The sequence below is a fragment of the Xylocopa sonorina genome, chromosome 8, assembly GCF_050948175.1.
Source record: "Xylocopa sonorina isolate GNS202 chromosome 8, iyXylSono1_principal, whole genome shotgun sequence".
Taxonomy (NCBI): Eukaryota; Metazoa; Arthropoda; class Insecta; order Hymenoptera; family Apidae; genus Xylocopa; species Xylocopa sonorina.
Window position 1 is genome coordinate 6,167,766 of NC_135200.1, and position 19,130 is coordinate 6,186,895.

At 47.9% G+C, this 19,130-nt stretch overlaps 1 protein-coding gene across 7 annotated transcripts in view; it reads left to right on the top strand.

Annotated features, from left to right (window-relative positions):
• Positions 1 to 19,130, top strand: part of LOC143426348 (telomerase-binding protein EST1A) — a 116,292-nt gene that overhangs the window by 93,792 nt on the left and 3,370 nt on the right. For all 7 annotated transcript variants that reach the window (XM_076899749.1, XM_076899751.1, XM_076899750.1 and 4 more), the window contains exon 24: positions 10,344 to 10,506. In XM_076899749.1, the coding sequence (XP_076755864.1) occupies positions 10,344 to 10,506 (163 nt within the window). The remainder of the gene's footprint in view (positions 1 to 10,343; positions 10,507 to 19,130) is intronic.

The window sequence follows — 19,130 nt, forward strand, 5'->3', positions numbered from 1 at the left end:
AAAAATTCGATGTCGCCATGTACAAATGGAAGAACTATGTCGCGCGCTGCTTGTAATAGGATGCGGACGCTTATCGGGGAACTTAGAAATGGTTATATCCAGTGACCGGAGCGATTCAACAAAGTGGCACGAAGTACGTGTAGAGTGACTTTTAGTTTCTATCGCGATCCACGGCGATAAAATGAAAAGGGCGCAAACGAGTAACGTTTATGGCATCGTATTTAAATTGATAACATTGCGCATGAAACGGTTGCCAAGTTGCACGGGCGATTTAACCGGTTCCAGGTAACTTCAAACGAGCGTCTCGTTTAACACGAGTAGTCTTGTTAATGCGGTTGTTCGAGAACGCCGTTTCAACCTGTTGTCGCCGACAGGGTTGCGCGAGATAACTTTATCGGGCCAGCAGCCGATGGAAGGCGTCGGCTCCCTATTGCACTTGTTTTCCGAGCCACTTCGTAGATAGCGACTATCGCCTCGTATCGTCGAAGGACCATTGCGCCTCTGACATTTTCATCTGCTCGCGATCGAAGTGTTATTTAACGTACGTCATTAACGATACGATCGGTAATTAAAAAATTGTCTCTGGCGGAATCAAGGATGCCCAAAAGGGGAACGTCGTCGGGAATTTCGATTTGCAGGGCAGTTTAATGGTCGATCGGCTCCGGGGAATTTGCGTGCGAAGTAGATTACGATTCTAAGCGTGTAATTTATTATACTAAATGGAGGTAATTGAGTTTATCACGGTTATCGCGGCAGATAATAGCGCGGGGACTAATAAATTGCTCGGTCGATTTTGTTGTCGTTGTAATTTAGATATCGCCGATCGCATTTAGCTATTATCGTTGATGGAGTTTAGTCATTTCGTATTTAACTATTATAAAAACACTTTCGTAATTGAGATGTTGCAAAATTGTACGAAAGAATGTTTAATGAAATTTATTAGCGGTACATCCTGCGAACGTTGTTATTCTATCTTTCGTCCGAGGATCATCGTACGATCTAGCTGGTAGGAAGTTGTAAAACGATTGCATCTCCTTTTGCCTCTCAGTAATTGATCGTCCCCTTTTTATTCTACCTGTGAACAGGCAAAACGACCAGAGTAATCGTTGGTTCAATCTTCACTTATTAATAACATTAAATTATAATTGGTAATAACTATTTCAATATTCGTTTTATCAATTCAAGTATTAAAATATACATAATTTCAATAGCAAAAAGAGGCTCGATTATTTTCAAATCGTTACAAAGATCTAATTAAAGGATTGCAACAACCCCTACACTTTCCATCAAGGAAATTCATTCTCCCCAAATACCTCAAAGCGAGTTCAAAATATCCACTCATCCTATTCACACAGAAACCATGGAACCTTTGACTGCTTCACCCGCAAAATTACTCTCCATCAAAAACCCGCAGTCCCACCAAAAAAAAAAAAAAAAAAATAAAAATAAAAATAAATCCTATAATCCCTTCAATCAATGCCATCCAATATTCCACTACGCGTATTATTCCCTCAGCGTTTTCTCGCGAGGCTGGCTCTTCGAAAAACCGCGCGGCGAGCACCCCAACGAGCGAGCCGCTTGCACCCTCGGCTCGCCGCGCTCGGCACCCTCGCGCGGAGGAGGCGCGACTCGTTGACGTTCAAACATTTATGGTCGAAATATTACTGGCGTGCGGTGGATCCCGCGGGATGCAGGCGACTCGGGCGTCCTCGCCCCCTCGCGTCATCTGCGTCGGCGAGATAACGTTTCCGGCGTGTCAGCCCCGACGTAAGGGGGTGGTTCTGCCCTGGCTGCTGGAGGACATTGTGCTCGTCGTTCCCTGACGCTGCCACGGCTAATGGCCCATCCCCTGGAACGAGGAATCTTTAATTTCCACGACGTTAAGAGGCACTCGTACTCCCTGGGGCCTCGTACACGCGACTCGCCCCCTCGCAGGGTAATCTGACCGTGCGCTTGATTCATGGGGGTACATGCGGCTCAGGTCGAGCCGCGGCCTTTACTTTCCTTATGCTTTTGGATTCCATAATATCTTCCGCGTCGATGGATTACGGGGTGTTCTTCTTTTGTGTTGCATGGAAGGGGTGAAACGGGGTTGAAGAGGCAGGTGAATGATTTTTCGTTGGTTTTGGTAAGATGTATGGTATCTAATTAGTTAGCCATTGGTCGTATTTGTAAAAGCAGTGTCTGTGGTTAGTTACGTTTGTTTTAGAATTACAGGAGACGTTAGGATTGAAGAAATTTACTGTTCAAAAGGATGTTTGTTCTTTTAGAATACGATTCGCACGGGTTTAACAATTTCTCTGGCATCTCTCAAGATAAAACGAACATACTTCGGTGAATCGGAGGCGTAACCTTCGTCGAAAGGATCCTGCTGGCTTTGACACGTTCGAAGACACCTTTTTTTCTCTCTCCCGATTTTTCCTCGGACTCCTCGAGCACCCTTCGCGCCCCTTCCGTCATCCGCCTGCCTGTGTACACCGGCGACGATTTACTTTTTTCCCCCTGAGGCGTGATTTTCTTTCCAATTCGACTCGAAAGCTCGTCTCGAAGGTCAATATTCCCTTATCTCGAAAGCAGACGCGCTGTATCGACCACCACTCACGCCTTTTGTGGATCCTGAGAGGCTTTCCCGCCTGCAGGACCAACGCTTTCTCGACGGTGGTCGAGGCTGTAACGTAAGGTCCGCGGTAAACGAGTCGTGAACTATTATCTGACGTTAGTCGAACTCCTTGATAACCGTAAAGTCAGGTTTTCGTAACCGCTGGAAATGAAACTTCGAAGATGTACAATCTTTATGTGTTAAATTCTCAGTTTCCCTAAAATATTACCCCAGCGAATTACCAGTGAACGTACTACCCGCGCACAGTGGACTACTTATTGGTCAGAGCCGTAAGAACGATTTGCATCTGTCGCTGCGAGGAACGACACCCGTTTCCGTCGGCGAGAATTGAGAAACGGCGACACCTGCGGAGGCCTAGCATTCCAGCGGGCCTAGGCGGCCTCGAGTACACGCGAGGGGACCGTTCCGCGTCGTTTCTATTAGTTCAGTCATCGACAGTGCAAACACTCTTTTGTGGTGCGCGCGCGTTGTTCGAGGCCCAGGATATGCACTCGAGACTGGGATGCTTACCGGCCGCGTGCGCGCCGATTCCTCGCCGCGCCTGCCAGGGGGAATATAAGGTAGGCGTCGCGGAAGAGAGGCTAAAAGCGTGAGAAAGAGAGAGAGAGAGAGAGGTAGACGGTAGAGGATATAGCCGAGGAGAGTGGTACGGCTCGTGACAATGTCAATGTTTGCGTCGTTGCACCGAAGCACTCTCAGAACGGCCGGAGACTGAGTGTCTTCGGGTTGTACAGGAAGAATGGATCCGTGTCGAGGGTACGTAGAACTAGTCGCTCTTTGCCGGGGACTACCTCAATGAACCTCCATTAATTTCCAAGCTTTCCCCGGGACACTGCTACGCTTTCGCGCTCTCTTACGCTCCCACAAACCCTGCTCTGTCTCTCTCCTCGACGCCCTTCTTCCCTGCCGCGGAAACGTCGGCCGTTGTCTGGTTATCCGCGTCGTCTTCCACGCGATCCACCGTCCGGCGTCCCCGTCGAGGGCTCCGATCGATCGGCACGGGACTCTGACAATGAGTTTGTTTATCCTGGTTCGAACGCGATGTTGCGCGGCACTCGAGAGAAAGGAGACGAGGGACCGGAGAACGGCGTCTTTCTGCTTCAGCTGCGTGAACAGAGGGACGGGTTCTAGGAGGATGAAATCGGAGAATGGTCAGCGCGTTCGTGTCGATCTTACAGACGATCCGTTCGGATTCCTTCGACTCTGAGGTGTTTAATGGATAGTAGCTTGTTTGAAGCGTTCGATAGGGTAGCTTTTAGAGTCGAAGGCGTGCGTTTGGATGGAATTGGGGTGGAAAGTGAGAGTTAACGGGCCTCGTGATATATCTCGTCGGTGATGTCGATCAGAAATTCTCCGTTCCAATTCACTGGGAGAAATTTTATGGTTCCCTCGGAGTCATTTCTCATTTTTCATTCTTAAAACCCTGAAAAATCCGCGCGTTTACTCCCGCAAGTCGTACGCGTCCCACGGATCATCCGAAATCACCCCATCTGCTTGCAAAGCGTTCGAGAGGGAGGACACGCGAGACCCTTCGAACCGTAACTCAAACCACATAAGAGAACCGCATAACGTTCCACAGGATCGGCTCTCGTCCACGGACCGGTGAACTTCTCACGGTGGACGCGTTCCGTGACTCCGTCGCGTGGACGTTTCGGTGCATAAATAAAGAGGCGTCTCTCGTCGAGGCGCGTACACGACGCGAGGTTTTGCGCGAGGGGCGGCCCGCGAACTCGCTTTGACACGGACGCGGACGGTTGTCCAGGCGTGTAACAGGTCCTCGCGGAGGTGGCGTCGGCCGTCAGCTGGCCAGGGCCCCCTTCAGCTGTTCCGGTATTCCACGTCGAGCGCCGATCTTCGCGTGGGCGTACTTTACGACCCTGGCCGCGTTGATCGAGGGGGGTGCAGCGCGGGGGTGGGCGTGCGCGAGATCTGATTTGCGACCGCCATTACACGCGGCCCCGATCGTTGTACCCGCAACTGTTGCATTTATGAATGCGATTACCCTTAATATATCGCGCGTGTAACTCTGCCCGCTAATTCCGGGCTGGGTTTCAGCCTGGCAATAAAATCGCGACGGAGTTACGAGGGGTGCCTTTTTTTAACCCTGTTACTTCCTTCGACGGGCTGTTCTCTTCTTCTATTTTCTGCGTTGCGCTGGCTCCAGCCAGGTTTATCGTTACTGCTCCACGTGGATGGCTGAGTTCCAATATGACTTCCAGCGGTTTTTGGAGGTCTCGCTGGCGAGGGTGAGCTGTTCGATTTTCGATGAAAGTAACGTACGATCGAGGATAATATTACGATCGAACGCTATTCTAAATGAAACACAAATTCACGTCACTCGAATGGAACACTTTAAACTGGAATCTCGATGTTCGAGGAACGCGTCGCGATTAATCAATCCATGCTTCGTATCCAGCAACATCCCTCGCAACATATCCTGGCCACGCGCGCTCGCTTCCTGTTCGCGAGACGGCGGCGCCTCGACCGCGTTCTCCGCGTTTCGGTCGCGCGCTCAGGTCTAGCCGAGTCCTGGAGAGGCGGCTTCGTTATCTCCGCGAGAGGTTAGGGCATTTCAGATAAGGGAGGCTCGCGGAGGTCGCGCGGCTCAGACACGATCCGAGTCATCGCGCGAGAGGAGAACACGACGCGTACACGGCCGATCGGTGGAATTCCAGGCGATAATGCAACGGATGACGCGATCTGAAGCCTGCTCGGGGCGAATTTATGCGACGAGCTAATGGATGTTACTGTTGCTCGCGCTGTCCGTACGCTGGATTACGTGACGCGGAATTTATTCGCTCCCCGTTCGATTATTTGTATAGAGATGTAACGGGCCGGGGTTTGTGAGAAAGGGGAAACGTTAGCGATAAGGAGGCGCGGTTAACACGTGGAAGATAACATTGAGTTCGTATGTCTTACAAGCTGAGCCGATGTATCTGTTTTTTATCATGTATTTAGGGTAGAATTTAATATACCACCGTTATACAGCTAACATATACACACAGCTAACGCAATACTTACAGTTTCTTCCACTGATCGACCTAGTAATTCCTATACTCGATCTTGCCCAACGAAACAGTAACCATTTTACTCTCGATTCGCGCGTTTACCAAAGTCGTACGAATTCCAATGCGTTGAACTTCTTTCGTCCATTTCCAGGCGGTGATTAAGTCACTTTCGGTTCGCGATGTGTCCTTCGAATGGGCCCAGGTGGGTCGACGATCACTCTGGCGCGTTTTAGTCGCGCCAACCGGAAGTCGCTCTCTGACCCAGTTTAACCAGGGTCTCGCGGGGCGAAGACCGCGAGCGTGCTCGTCGAACCGTGCCCCCGCCAATTTTCAATTATGATATCTTATCGTGGGGGCCTGGTCGAGTGTCGCTGGTATGCGATACCGTTAATTGATTCTCATCCCGTGGCCAGTTGAATGAAATTTCTTGTCCCACCGCGGGAATAACCAACGAGCGCGTTCCCATCGCGGCTATGCTAATCGCGAACCGGGCAGGTGTCCTGTGCGGAGGAAAAAGGAGGGTGCGCCCGTCGACGTTGATCGCGTAATCGATAACGTTACGGTTTAATTGAGAGAGGAGTCGAGCGAGGCTTTCCACTCGGTGAATGGCTTTCCCTGGCCGCGAACGATCGTTGAAACGCGAGTCTACTGCTCTCGTTTCGATTCGTTCTGTTTTAATCAACGTGCCCAATGGAAATTGGAATAATTCAGTTTGTCAAAAGCTTTTCTTTTTGGAATCATGTACAGTCACGGGCGCTGACAAAATTCCGGCTACGGGAGAGGTTAACGTGACGCGAGTAGGTTTCCGCGTCAGCTTCGAGCGTTTATGTACGACGGCTAGAGGCGCGTTTAATATGCGTGGGCGTTGGAGCCGCGGTGCGTGATTCAAGGCAGGTTCTCACGATCCACTGTGGTACGTTGGCCAGCGGCGCGGGGCCCATGGGGCCCACGGGGCAGCGACGGACGGAACGCGAAGGAAAAGTGACGAGGACACGCAGAGAGGCGACGGGCAACGGTACGCGTTCGATCGTTTAGGAATTCGCGAATACTTTAAACGGGAGTAAACTGCTGGTCGCGTTCACATGGGCCAGCGTATCGCGAGCTGTTGTGAACGCGCTTGTCGAGAGGATCGCGTGAAAAGTGGGAACGATAGGAGGAATTTTTTGTGTCGCGCGAGTCAGAAAGGATGAAATGTGTCTGATGTTCGCGATGCATCTCGAACGATGATCATCTGGTTCTCGATGAAATTGTTTGAGCTGTTCAGGGTTAATCATTAAGAAACGTTGGATTTTTTTTCGCTCTTTAGTTAAGTGTAACATTTATTGTGTCACAGTAAAGTTACGAAACCAAAGAGTCGACAGTTAGATTTCGATAGGACGCTCAGTTCCGCGCCTAATTATCATGTACCGTGTGTGCGTCGCGGGTTTGAAGAAAGCTAACATTCCACGATTCACTGGTGTTCGAAATACCTACGAATCCGTAATATCGCCGGCGCGAGACGGTTTTCAACGACGTACGTTCGTTACGCGCCGTCATGCGGACCCCATTTCTCTGCACGGTGAACAATTTTGATTCTTGCAACGTACAAGAGCCTGAACCAACTAATTCTGTATGAAAGCGCGATAAATTCATACTGAAATCAACCTCTAAATAACAAAATTAAAAGTATTTGTACAGAAGATTATTTATAGTAAATTCACAGATTAATTATACATAGATGTTTTAAAGAAGAAAGAAATTTCTTCCTGCGAGCTACGATATAGGAGCTGTTAAGGAAACAGTCGCGCAAGATGGCTCCAAGTATCTGTTACTGGGACGTGAGGATATTTCGACTATTTTCCCTTTCGATGACCGCCCTATGCGCCCGTCCTCTTTCGTACAATATCGCCCCCTCTAACTGGAACGAACGCGTAGCGTACGTGATTATGAATATACCCGACGTGCTCACCTGAATATCGAAGCAGGTGTCCCCATTCATTCAGCGAACTCGGCTGTCTACTCGAGCGAGCGTTGCCTCTGGCGAGGTGGGTATTCAAGTGTCCACGGAGCATAATCGAGTGCTCCTCGTGACATTATCATCGTTACCCGTCGAAACGAGGTCTTTTCCTGTTTTCGTGCGTGGACGTTTCGCGGTATCCGCGATTTGCGTTTTCGACCAATTTCTCTCTTATCGCGTCCCTTTCATCCCCCTTGACGGGAAAATTTCCAAACGACAATTATCGTAAAAAGAGAAGTACCGTTTGCAAGTGAATTCGTCGTTTTACGTCTGAAAATAATTAGATATTGTTAGATGGCGCGCGACGATCGAATGCGACTGATAAAATTGGCTCACGTCGAACTAATTTTCTGCCAAATTGGATAAAAGTCCTCGAGATTGGAATGTATTTCCTGGCACTATTAATACGGGACGTATAAATGGCTGGCTGTCCGGTATTCAAATGATGCATTAAGAATTTTTAACCACTTATCACGGAATCATATAGTAGCGTGGAAATACTCGATTTGTAAAATACGGTTATTACGGTGGTAATGAGTACAGCGAGAGAATTTGATGGAAGCATATAACTATAAACGCAACGATAGATGAAAGTAGAGATCTTGTTTGGCGAGAAACCCTACGCGATAGTAATCTAAAGATAGCCAAAGAACGAGTTTGGCGATTGCAATCAAGGTTTGGAAATAGCATCCGAGATGCCACTTCTATATCTGTACGCTACCTGAGAATTAGCATACACATCGAATGCGCGCAAAATTTATTCAAAAAAACTCTTTTATACGTGCTGCGTAAATTAAAGATTGATTGCGAAAAATACAAGCTACGTATACACGCAGTACCTCCATTTCGTATTCGATAATGTACATACATTCTTGACAAGCGTAGAGATGACACATCTATCGTCATTATTCTCAAGCGTTTCCATTGGTACCCTCGCGAGGTGGTCCCATAAAAATCCACCCCCACTAGCTAAACACGACGTCGCAAATCCTCGAGATAAAAGCCATACCTGCTAAGAGAATCATCAGAAACGAGACCCTTCGACTACCATCAAACCATCGAAACGTTTAAACAATTTCAAACATCCAGTCGATGGATGGTCAGAAACGAAACATCGAGCTGGGCATTTCTATTGGAATCACTCGCTCGCGCAATGGTAGCAATGGTCCCATGGCAACGTGCTCGTAGCCGTCGCGAGTCGAATCGTTGACCCTGATGTAACGCGGTCCGCTGGCAGCTCCGAAACCTCGAACCGGTAGACGCTGTTCGCGATTATACGCGGCGCGTAACGCCCCGACATGTGTACGACATTCGCGCGGCAACGTGACGGAACGGCGCGTCGCGCGATCTTTCCATTCCGGCCGCGTATCTCGCGCGAACAATTAGGCTCGCCGTCGAATTCCACGCGTACTTCCCTGCGCCTGCCTCCCGCGTCTCTCTGTCAGCCGGTGGAGCAACGTACGACGTTCTCGTGGCTTTCGCCGATTATTCGAGCAATCATTGCCAAGGTACCGTTGCAAGGGATACCTGGAACCAGCGATTCCGATTATCGACCAACCCGTCTGACGCGAATGCGTAAGCGTTCCTTTTTCTCCTCTTGCCGTGGCTCTCGCTGAGAACAGTTTATCAACGGATCTGCTTCGGATGCTATTTTATTATTATTATTATTATTATTATTATTATATGGATACGCTTTGTCAATTATAATTATATTGTTATGGGTTGCAACGAGATTTTCTTTAGCCACCATTTGCTCGCAGGTATCCGTCGAATTCGACAGTGATCGACGAACTTAATTGTCGGCGCGGAATTATTCCATTAGCAGGACCTCGATAGATTACCTCGATGATTTCTATCTAAAGTATTGAATGCAACACGGAGCCTCTGAACAGAGACAGGAAGCATCTGTGCCAATTAGGAAGACCGTCACCTTTCGGGATAAATTCTTGGCCTCTTCACAAGCCTGTTCCACATACGATGTATCCGTAGACGTCAATGATCGGTTGGATACAGGAATCTGTGTCAATTAAGAGGACTAACCTCGTCACCTTTCACGATGAACCACTAAAACTCTACCACAGATTTACTGCGTTACGTACTTGAAACTGAATTTGTACGCGTAGAACCTGTTCGTGGAGAATTGTCGAAGAAATTGGGAGTGAAGAATCTCGCGTGCTAAGAGAGACGGGGATCTGGAACAGTGGCTGGTAGGCCTAGATCCGCGCGTTTCTGTATCTCTCTCGTCAGGCACAATGGACCAGCCGGTGTTTACTGCCGCGTATCGATCATCGTCCCACGGAGCCGGGGCAGCATTAGAGGGCTCATTACGCTCGTATCCTCCGGTACAACAATGGCTACTTGGCATTCGCGTTATACCGTCGGCTCGACATTGTTCTCCGCGGCCGTTTCCACCGCGCGCATTCGTGGGATTCAATCGGAGGGCAATGCGTCTTCCGTTGCGCATCGCGCGCCCTCCTCGATCCTCGAACAAATGGGATCAGCGGCGAAAGGGAGAGGAGGCGAAACGAAAGGGAGAAGGGAATAAGAAATCTCGTTGTTACACGCGCGCCTTTTGCTGGCGTTCTCTCTTTCTCTCTCTTGGAACACTGACGAGCTTTATGACTCGAAATTCCACGCACTTTCGGGGGTTGAAAAATGATATTCGCGAATTTTGAAGAATAGAGTGGTTTTATTAAGATGTTTTTGTCGTGTGTTGCAGCAAATTTTGCAGAAATCATCGGTCTCGGTGGAGATCGAGGTGAGACCAAGGCAACTGGTACCCGACACCAACTGTTTCATCGACTATCTGCCGCAGCTGCAAAATATCACGAAGGCTATATCCGGCGCGCAACCGATTTACACGCTTATGGTGCCGCTTGTCGGTGAGTGGATCTCAATTTTTAATATTTCAACCCAATTTCGTATTATCGAAACGTAATGCTGATCGAAATTTCTGTATCCGTTTGACTTAATTCTTATCGATCTGAACATTCAATTAGAATCTTTCTAGAAAAAGAAATGCATTCAGATATAGACGCAAAGAGCTTTAGAATTTCTTTATCCATATTACATCGCACACAACGCACGCTTTCAGTCGATTCCTCTTCTATCTTCAACAACTTTCAATGTCACTTAATCGTTTTGAAACGAAGTGTCATCGATACGTACCGATATTCGGCGTGGGAGCCAGGAAATCGACGAGGAAGGGACCAAAACGATTCCGTGGATACGCCAGGACCGTCTTCGAGCCGATCGCGATCTTCTTCTTCCTTTTTTCCCGGACGAAGGTCGTCGATTATCCAACGCGAGTCAGAGGCGCGCAACGCTGTCCGAAATTAATGCTCGCGGGTAGGAAGAAAAAGTAAAACGCGCGAAATAATCGGCGATAAATAACGAGCCGAGAGGGTCCGTGGCTCGCGCGCGTGCGACCGCGTCCGGAGGTCTCCGCTCGCGAAAATAAAGATGACCCAAAGATGACCATCGATCCGGCGGATATCGTAAAACCGCCTCCACGCGTCGCTCTTTCCTCTCGCTTTCTTTTTATTTAACGTCGTCGAACGTTCGTACGATTTCTTGGTAAAAGATACAGCGTAATTGTGGCATTGGAATATCGCACGTTAACAGCAGTGTCTCGCAGACACTGAGACTTGTATCGCGACACGTGAGACATGTCGCGAGACACGTGAGACACGTCTCGAGACAAATTGCAACTTGTTTTTTCGATATTTTAGTAGCGATATCAGTGTTGGTATTATTGTTTCAGACAATGAAAGCTGATGTTGGGATCGTGCACAGGTTGCGATTTGTTTCAGCGTGTGCTTCGTATCTTGTATGTCGAGATGCAAATTTGGTGGTGTATGGAGACCTTTAGAAATGTTGCGCGTCGAATCTTTCAGTTGAACTTCAGTTTTTTTGTTTTTCTTCATAGTATTCTTTTTCTTCTTCTCCTTGACTTTCGCTTCTTCGTCTCAAGAACACCATATTCGTAGTCCTTCGAGCGTCTTCAACTGTGGATGCCTGATTAACATAAACGAGTGTATAAATATTTGAAAGCGTTAAATATTTGCCCGGTTTCTGCGCCTGTTACGAAACTAGTTCTAACATTTCTCTCCCCTGTCCCACACGCGTAACCTTCACTTTCTCCGCGCAGAAACAAAAGCTAGTCCTAATTCCAACGTTCTACACGTCTCGCTCTCCCCCACGTCCACCATCATTACTTAACAATGTCCACCTTTAATCTCACCGTCCATCTCGATCGCTTCTTCGATCGATACTCCTCGCTCGTGGATCGTATCCATATTTGTTCATGCAGATTTTATGCCAACTCGTGTTTGCACGTGCGTTACACTAAATCGTGATCAACAGGGAATCACGAGCCAATGATGTCATTAATGATAGACGATCGAAAAGTTTCGTAGAACACCTCCGTCGATCGTTGAAAAATTCTTGGCACGTCGCGGTGGTTCGTCCTCGCGTTCGATATTAAAAAGAATCGCCTGAGGGCGATCGTGTCATCGAGGGAAACATCATCATCGGGTCATGGCGCGGGTCAATACGATGCGCAAATATGTTACTCACCTTGTGGCGGGCGAGCATCGCCGTCGTCATCACTGTCTTGGTCATCGTTCGCGGATGCTCGTTGGAGAATCGTAAACGATGAAATCGCGATGATTCGCTCTTTGATTGACGTACCCGTAACGTATCGGCTCTCGTGCGCGACACACGTGTCCGCACGCAAATTGGTTGATTTGTTACCTATTTGTTTGCCGTTTGCGGATCATCAATCCTGTTTGACGTGAAGCCGTTCGTATTAGCCTGGTGATGGACCAGTTAGGCGAAGACGCGTTTAGAGGATTGCGAAGGCTGTGAAAACAATTTCGTTTGTAGATACGGGTACGCGTATCGATTAAGATGTTCCATCGCGAATTAGGGTAATTGGAATCGTTCGGATGCGACGCAGGTATTGTGGCGTTATATGTAATTAATATGTATTTAAAAGAACTTATCTGGGGGTCGAGTAAAATTTTAATTAACGATTTAAGTATCAGAAGAAATCTCGCGGGAAATGTTGCATAACCTGTTTCGCGGGACAATTATTTTTCTGCCAAGGGTGGCTGGTGCAATATTTCAAACGGCGCGTCTGTCCCTCGCCCCTCAATTACACCCGATTTCGCATTTTTACGCGAAAGTCATAAATCGATCACGGTCGCAGGATCGCAAAAGGAGGACCGCGGAGGCCTTCTCGCGAGACGAGGTCTACTTAAGTCGCTTCAAGGCCGTCCGAGACGGAGAGGCCTCCCCCATCAATCACTGTTACGCGATCGCGAATTACCGATGATTGGCTCGATAATTCAGCCGAATCAATTTCGTGGCATCGAGCCGCCATTAACCGCGGGACAGTGGTAGCGTTCGTCTTCGATTACCTCGAGGACGAAAGGGTCCCTCGAGACGTTCATTAGAGGCCCCACGATCTAGGTTCGACTCTTCTCACCTCGCTCCTCTGTCTCTTTAACGGCTCGTCGAACGATTTGCATGTATTATGCCGCGTGTCGAAATTGATTAGCGCCGATCGTTCGCAGTCGTTTTATTTTCGATTCTTGACACTTTAATTGGAAACTTGCTCCTTTTCTGGATCATTAATACGAACGAGATACTGACTTTTTTGTCTGTTTGTTTCTTCGTTATTTATTCGATGGATAGATGAACGAGTGTAGATTTACATGGATTAGTCGAGAGAGTATTCTGGGTTAAATCTCGATCGACGATCTTTCTTGAAGAAAACTTTTTTCGCAAATTTATTCGAGAAAAGATACCTCTATAATTCGCAAAGTGTTACGTACGATACCGTTGGTTTGCTACATCGCACGCCAAGCTAAACCAGAATTGGTAACGTAACGCGAATTTAGGTTACGGGTTCGCGGTGATCTCCGCGTTTCAGTAGGTGAGCCAGTTCATTGCGCACACGCTAAATTAGCTAGAATCGCGCGATACACGGTTTTGTGTTTTAGACGATGATATCTGTGTACGGTTTAGCGAATAATCTGGCTCGCTACGAGCCGCGATACACCGCTATGAACAGCTGAGGATTTTGACCGATGATTCCGTATGCATTGCTGTCTACAGTCATTAGCAGATTGCGTTCGAACGCGGTAAACGAGCCGATGTGGAAGCGTAGCGTTTATGCGGTCGTTGACTATTACGTTTCTAGTTGGAAACGATCCAACAGCACACACTCGCCATTGTTCCCTTATTAGTAGACTGTCCATCATTGAAATTTTACTCTCTCTATCGCCCATTCAATTTCAGCTTCCAATGTATAACTTCCAGGCGCCGTTACTAAAAAAAAAGAAAAAAAAAACGCTGGAACCATAGACACAGTGGTCGATGAGCCGCAGAGCGGTCCATAATTCATCTGGCAACCATTCTCGCAGGCTGTTAGCGTTTCTAATCCCTCGTAAAGCCAGAAAAATGGTCCTACGTCGCTGGTACGCGAATTCGCGCGTGCATTCCTCCGCGGCTGCCCATAAATCCACCAGCCGTTTACCATACGGCGCCCAGCCGAATTTCGGATGGATCGCGTGCCCTCCGCCTCGAGGCTCGACGCGAAATTCCCAATCCAGCGTTAAATGATATTCGCCGCGGCGGCTGCGAATCGATTTGCAAGTGAATCGCTTCAGCAACCGTATCCACCCTCGGGAGTCGCATCCAGGATTCATCGTGCGTGCCCCGCCGGACGTATTTCGGCTTTTAATCCGGAAGGATCGACTCTCTCCACCGCCTGAGAAACCTGACCAGCCCCATGCGCGCCGCCACCCTCGTTCGCGTCCTTTCTTTTTCTCTGGAATTTTTTTCCTTTTTCACCTCCTCATCCCCCTCTCTCTTTCTCTCTCTCTCTCTCTTTCGATCTTTTTCTTCTTTCGTTCGATCCCTCGTTTATTTATTTTCCCTTCCCCGTCTCGTTTCTCTCGGCTCGTTTACCGAACGAACCGGGAGTTGGGCGCTAGTTTATCTTAGACCATCGGCTTTCCCGACGATCGGTGAATAGGAACCGCGGGTAAACAGGGGAAAAGTGTAAATACGGGAACGAGGGTGGACGGAAAACGGACCAGGACCGTCTATTTGCGCAGGCTCGCGCGCCTGCTTTGAATAAGAACGCGCCCGGATTTTTCGCCGGGTTCCCTGAATTTCTGTTATTTCGACGCCCCAGGTACGCCCTTTCTAGTTGTTGATTTTAGTAGCCGCGGCTTTTTCACTGTTTTCGTGGCGTATCGTCAGGCTGTTTTGAAGCAGAGGCGTGATTTTCACTCGATTTCAAGTTTAAGTTCACGGATTTTTACGGGTTCGTCGTGCGTTGAAACATTGTTGCCAATCGCAGAATTTAATGGGTGCACTTGACGAGGTTCTGGGAACGAAATTTCTGTTTTCGTTTTATTAAGGAGGTTTATTAAATTAATTTTCGGTTACGAGAGACATTCCTGTGCAAATATTCGCTAACGTCACGCCAGGCTCTTGCTGGTTCTTATAAATTCTCTGCCTTAACGTTTAGTTACATACCGCTTCCCCTTAAGTGGACCGTATCACCCCGATTTACACTGTCGCCCATTACCAAAGCTCTCGCCTTTCCTACCCTGTTGGCGTTCTCCAAATTCTCATCTTCCAAATATTGCGCGCGTAACTAGAATTCCTGATTCCGAGTATTATTTCTCTTTTACAAAGCTCCTCAGTGCTCGTAAATATCTCGCGAAAACAATTTCCATAATTCCTGAAATACTTGGTTAATCGTTTCTCGTGTTACTCGAAGTATCTAAAATAACCTGTGTATTCCACGAAATGTATCGAGCATCAAAATTGCTGATACAAAATTAAAGAAAGCCAAACTTTTGAGGAACGTATATACAGTGCCGTACAGTCTCAGCGCGAGCTAAGAGCGTATTATATATCCAAGCATCCGCGAGAAACTAATTCCTGTTTTCGTTGCATTCGTAATCCACCGTACCCGCCGGATGTCGAGCGAGCCGCCGCGAATCCGTCGTATCGGATTCTACGGTTGGGGGGGTAGACTAATGCATACCAAATGTCGTTGAATCTCCAATTGAAAGTGTCTCGAATAGGCGGCGCTCTGTTTATCGTCGTATACCGTGTCTCCGTGTCCCCAGCTTCGCGTGTACGCCGGTCGATTATCGGATTTCAAGGGGTTCGCCACGATTCCAGAGGGTTGCAACGAGAGAGAGAGAGAGAGAAAAAGCCAGAGAACCGAGCGCAACCCGCGGAATCGAGGCAGAAAAACACGTCTGCGCTGGATGAATTCTTCGGAACTTTTTGGCGGTCGAACAGTCAGCGACGACGATTTATTCGGGCACGGAAGGGTGCCCACCCCTATTCGACTGTCCTCCGTTCTTCTTGCTCGCGAGTTTGCGGACGCTCGCCTTCCCTCCCTCGTTTCTCAGCCGACTTTGACAGTGGGTTAATTTATTTGGACTCCTGAAAGGGAAAAGTTTCTTGGATTCTATGTGTCTACGTCTCGTTCCCGGCGACGCGAAACTCGTTCGAACTTGGGGTGATCGGTCGGTGAAACTCGTGGAGTAACTACGCGGAGTTAGTTCGCAGGGGTCTGCGAGGTGTATTTGTAGCAGCGGAAGTAATTTGGTCTTGCGCGACTTTGATACCTATTACATTGTTACCAGACTGTGTGTTTTGGTATTATTAAAAGTACCAAGAAATCAAAAACTGATAAAATTTTAAAGCTTCTTGTTACCTAGAATCCATTAAAAATCAACAGTAAGAGAAGAACCTAAAAAAGTAAGGTGAAACCGTTCGGAAATCAAACAAACGAAAAGCTAAGAAAATATTGTGACTTCCTCTTCTACCTGCATCGGAAACCAAAACGGAACAAAAGAGACGAGGGTGAAGATATTCTCAAATAGAAAGAAAATTCTTAGAAGAGTGAAAAAATCTTGAAACCAGGAAAACGCGAGGAACGTCCAGAGTGATCGAAGGCTGTATATCGCCATATATGCCACCCTCTGCGATCCGCGCGGCGTCGAAAAACGAAAGTGCTCGCTCGCGCAAAATCGACTCGCGCTGCCCTTCGACCCCGCTGGCGGGCAGCCACGAACCGGCTACGTTCACAGTTAGATTCTCACGGCTCATACATGAATGCATGTGTACACGAGGCGAAACGGTCCGGCGATTGGCCCAGGCTGTCGTCGTCGTCGTCGTCGTCGTCCTCCAGCAGCGGATAAATCGTATACGTGGGCGATGACCACGGTGGCCGCGGAGAATGCCTCCTCGAGCTCCGTTTTACGGCTGCCCGTTGTTCTTGGCTCGTTCGAACGAGTGTCCACCGAAGCGTCGATCGACGCCACCGGCTTGTTTTCCCTCTTCCGTGGTTTACAGGCGATTAACGGTCGGGTTCGATCGTGTTGCTTGATGGGCGACGCTCGGGTGATTGACGGGGGTGTCTCGTTCACGATGGCCCGCGGGGGGTGCGGTTTACGATCTTGCACGCTTGTTGGGTGCATACGCGCGTCGAGAAACGCGTGGATTCGTACAGAAAGTGTGGCTAAAACTGTAGAACTTTGGTGTCGACGTGAATGTTCAACGAGTAATAATAAATCGAAATTAATTTATTAATAGCTGACGTTCTGTTCGTGTATTCGCGCGTGTACGACGCTGTTCAATGGTTTCTTCGGGAATTTCATTCGTACATACGTGCACGACGTGTATATTAATCTAAAAAAAATATATATATATATATTGTTCGACGTTGATAATAAATTACTTTAACACACGACGCGTTAAATTCCTTTCTTGCGTCGAGTTACGTGAATGAATTGAATTCAACGGGGAACGTGGAAACGAACGTAATAATAAATGATAAATGCGTTCTGTTTTTAATTCATTAAAAATAGAATTGGCCATTTTCTACGGACGAACCCCACGGTTGTTAGAGCGGAGCGCAGATCTATTTATCATGCGCCGGAACGGAAATATGTCGGGCAGTAACTTGACCATAAACCTAGGAGCTCTTGCATTATGGGGCAGTACGTAATAAAATTCGCGTGGTTGAATAGGAATTGTTTTATTTAAAATCCGACCGGCGAACAACCGCGGAGAGACGCGCGCGGAATTCTGTCACGTATTACCGTCGACAGTCCAATTACCGCGTGTCAGAGACACACGAAAATTGTACCTCTGTGCGCGGCTGCTACCTGATTATTATTAAACGTCGCGCGGTGTCGCGACATCAAATTATGCTGCTCGAAATTTCAGAAAAAAAAAGGGATAGAAGAGAGAGAGCGAGACGAGGAGGAACGGGAACGGCCAACGAACTTTCGCGTGTAATCAATTCAATAAGAATTCCAGGCGAACCTCGACAGCAATTTTTTATTTAATAAAACGTTAGACAAATTCTATTTCGCGATGTCTCCAAGCCTTGCGTTGCAATTAGTTTCTCATCGCGATATCTTACGGCAAATTTCAATATGATCGCCTTCAAAATTCTCCATTTTTCATTGCTTCTGTCATCGCAACCATCGACTGAACGAAAGCGCAGTCGTTAATCCTGCGTTAACGCTAAGAACTGCAATTTATAACGCGCGATGAGCGCGAAGCTCGAAGCGGAAACGAGTGCACCGCATCGCGATAAATAAAACTAACGATGTTAAATGACAACATTATTCGAACGATAAATCCCGGAGGCGCGATCTCTAAAAACGGTTCAAATAGCCGGCGAGCCGTTCGAAAAATTAACGACCTGCCTCAATAAATAGCAGTTTCGTTAAAAGTGCCGGCGTCGTTGTTTGCCTTGCGAGCGTCCGAGGCGTTGAATCAATACCACCGTTGGCCAGCGTGAAAATAACCCAGAACTGTGTACGTCGTCGTCGTCGTTCAGAAATTCCTCGTTCATTACTTATTGACTCGCCGTTTCCTGCCCCGTGCTCCCGAGGGATCGGTACCTTTCCTCGTTTAGAACAGGCGAGATTGCGTTCCCGTGGCCTCGTCAATAATTCGCGACGCTGACGTTCATCTTTGCCCCGCGCGACACCGCCCCTATTTAGGGAGAAACACTGGTTCTGCATTCACGATCGAAAGCCTTGGACGAGGCGTTTCCTGGGATTAGATTCGCAAAAAGAAGAAATAAACGAATAATTTTTAACCTTATCAGAGAGAAATATGTGTTAACATTATTATGTGTGAATTAATTACAAATATTAACCGTGTCAGCTCTCACCTGGCAAGATATATACGGTAACGAAGAAAATCGTTATCGATGCACGTAGGATTAATTCGAAGTTGATAAAAGAGAATTGATGAGGTTGGACTTTGTCTGGTGGAAAGTAACGGCAAACTTTTGCTCGATAGTGTAAATCCACGGTGGATTTATGGATCCGCGAGGCTAGTATATCCACGGTGAAACGGAGCTCTGATAAAGCCCGGGAAACTGCTACGGGAGCCGAACTTTTCTACTCGAGGCGAGAAATAGAACGTAATGTGGGTCAGAGCC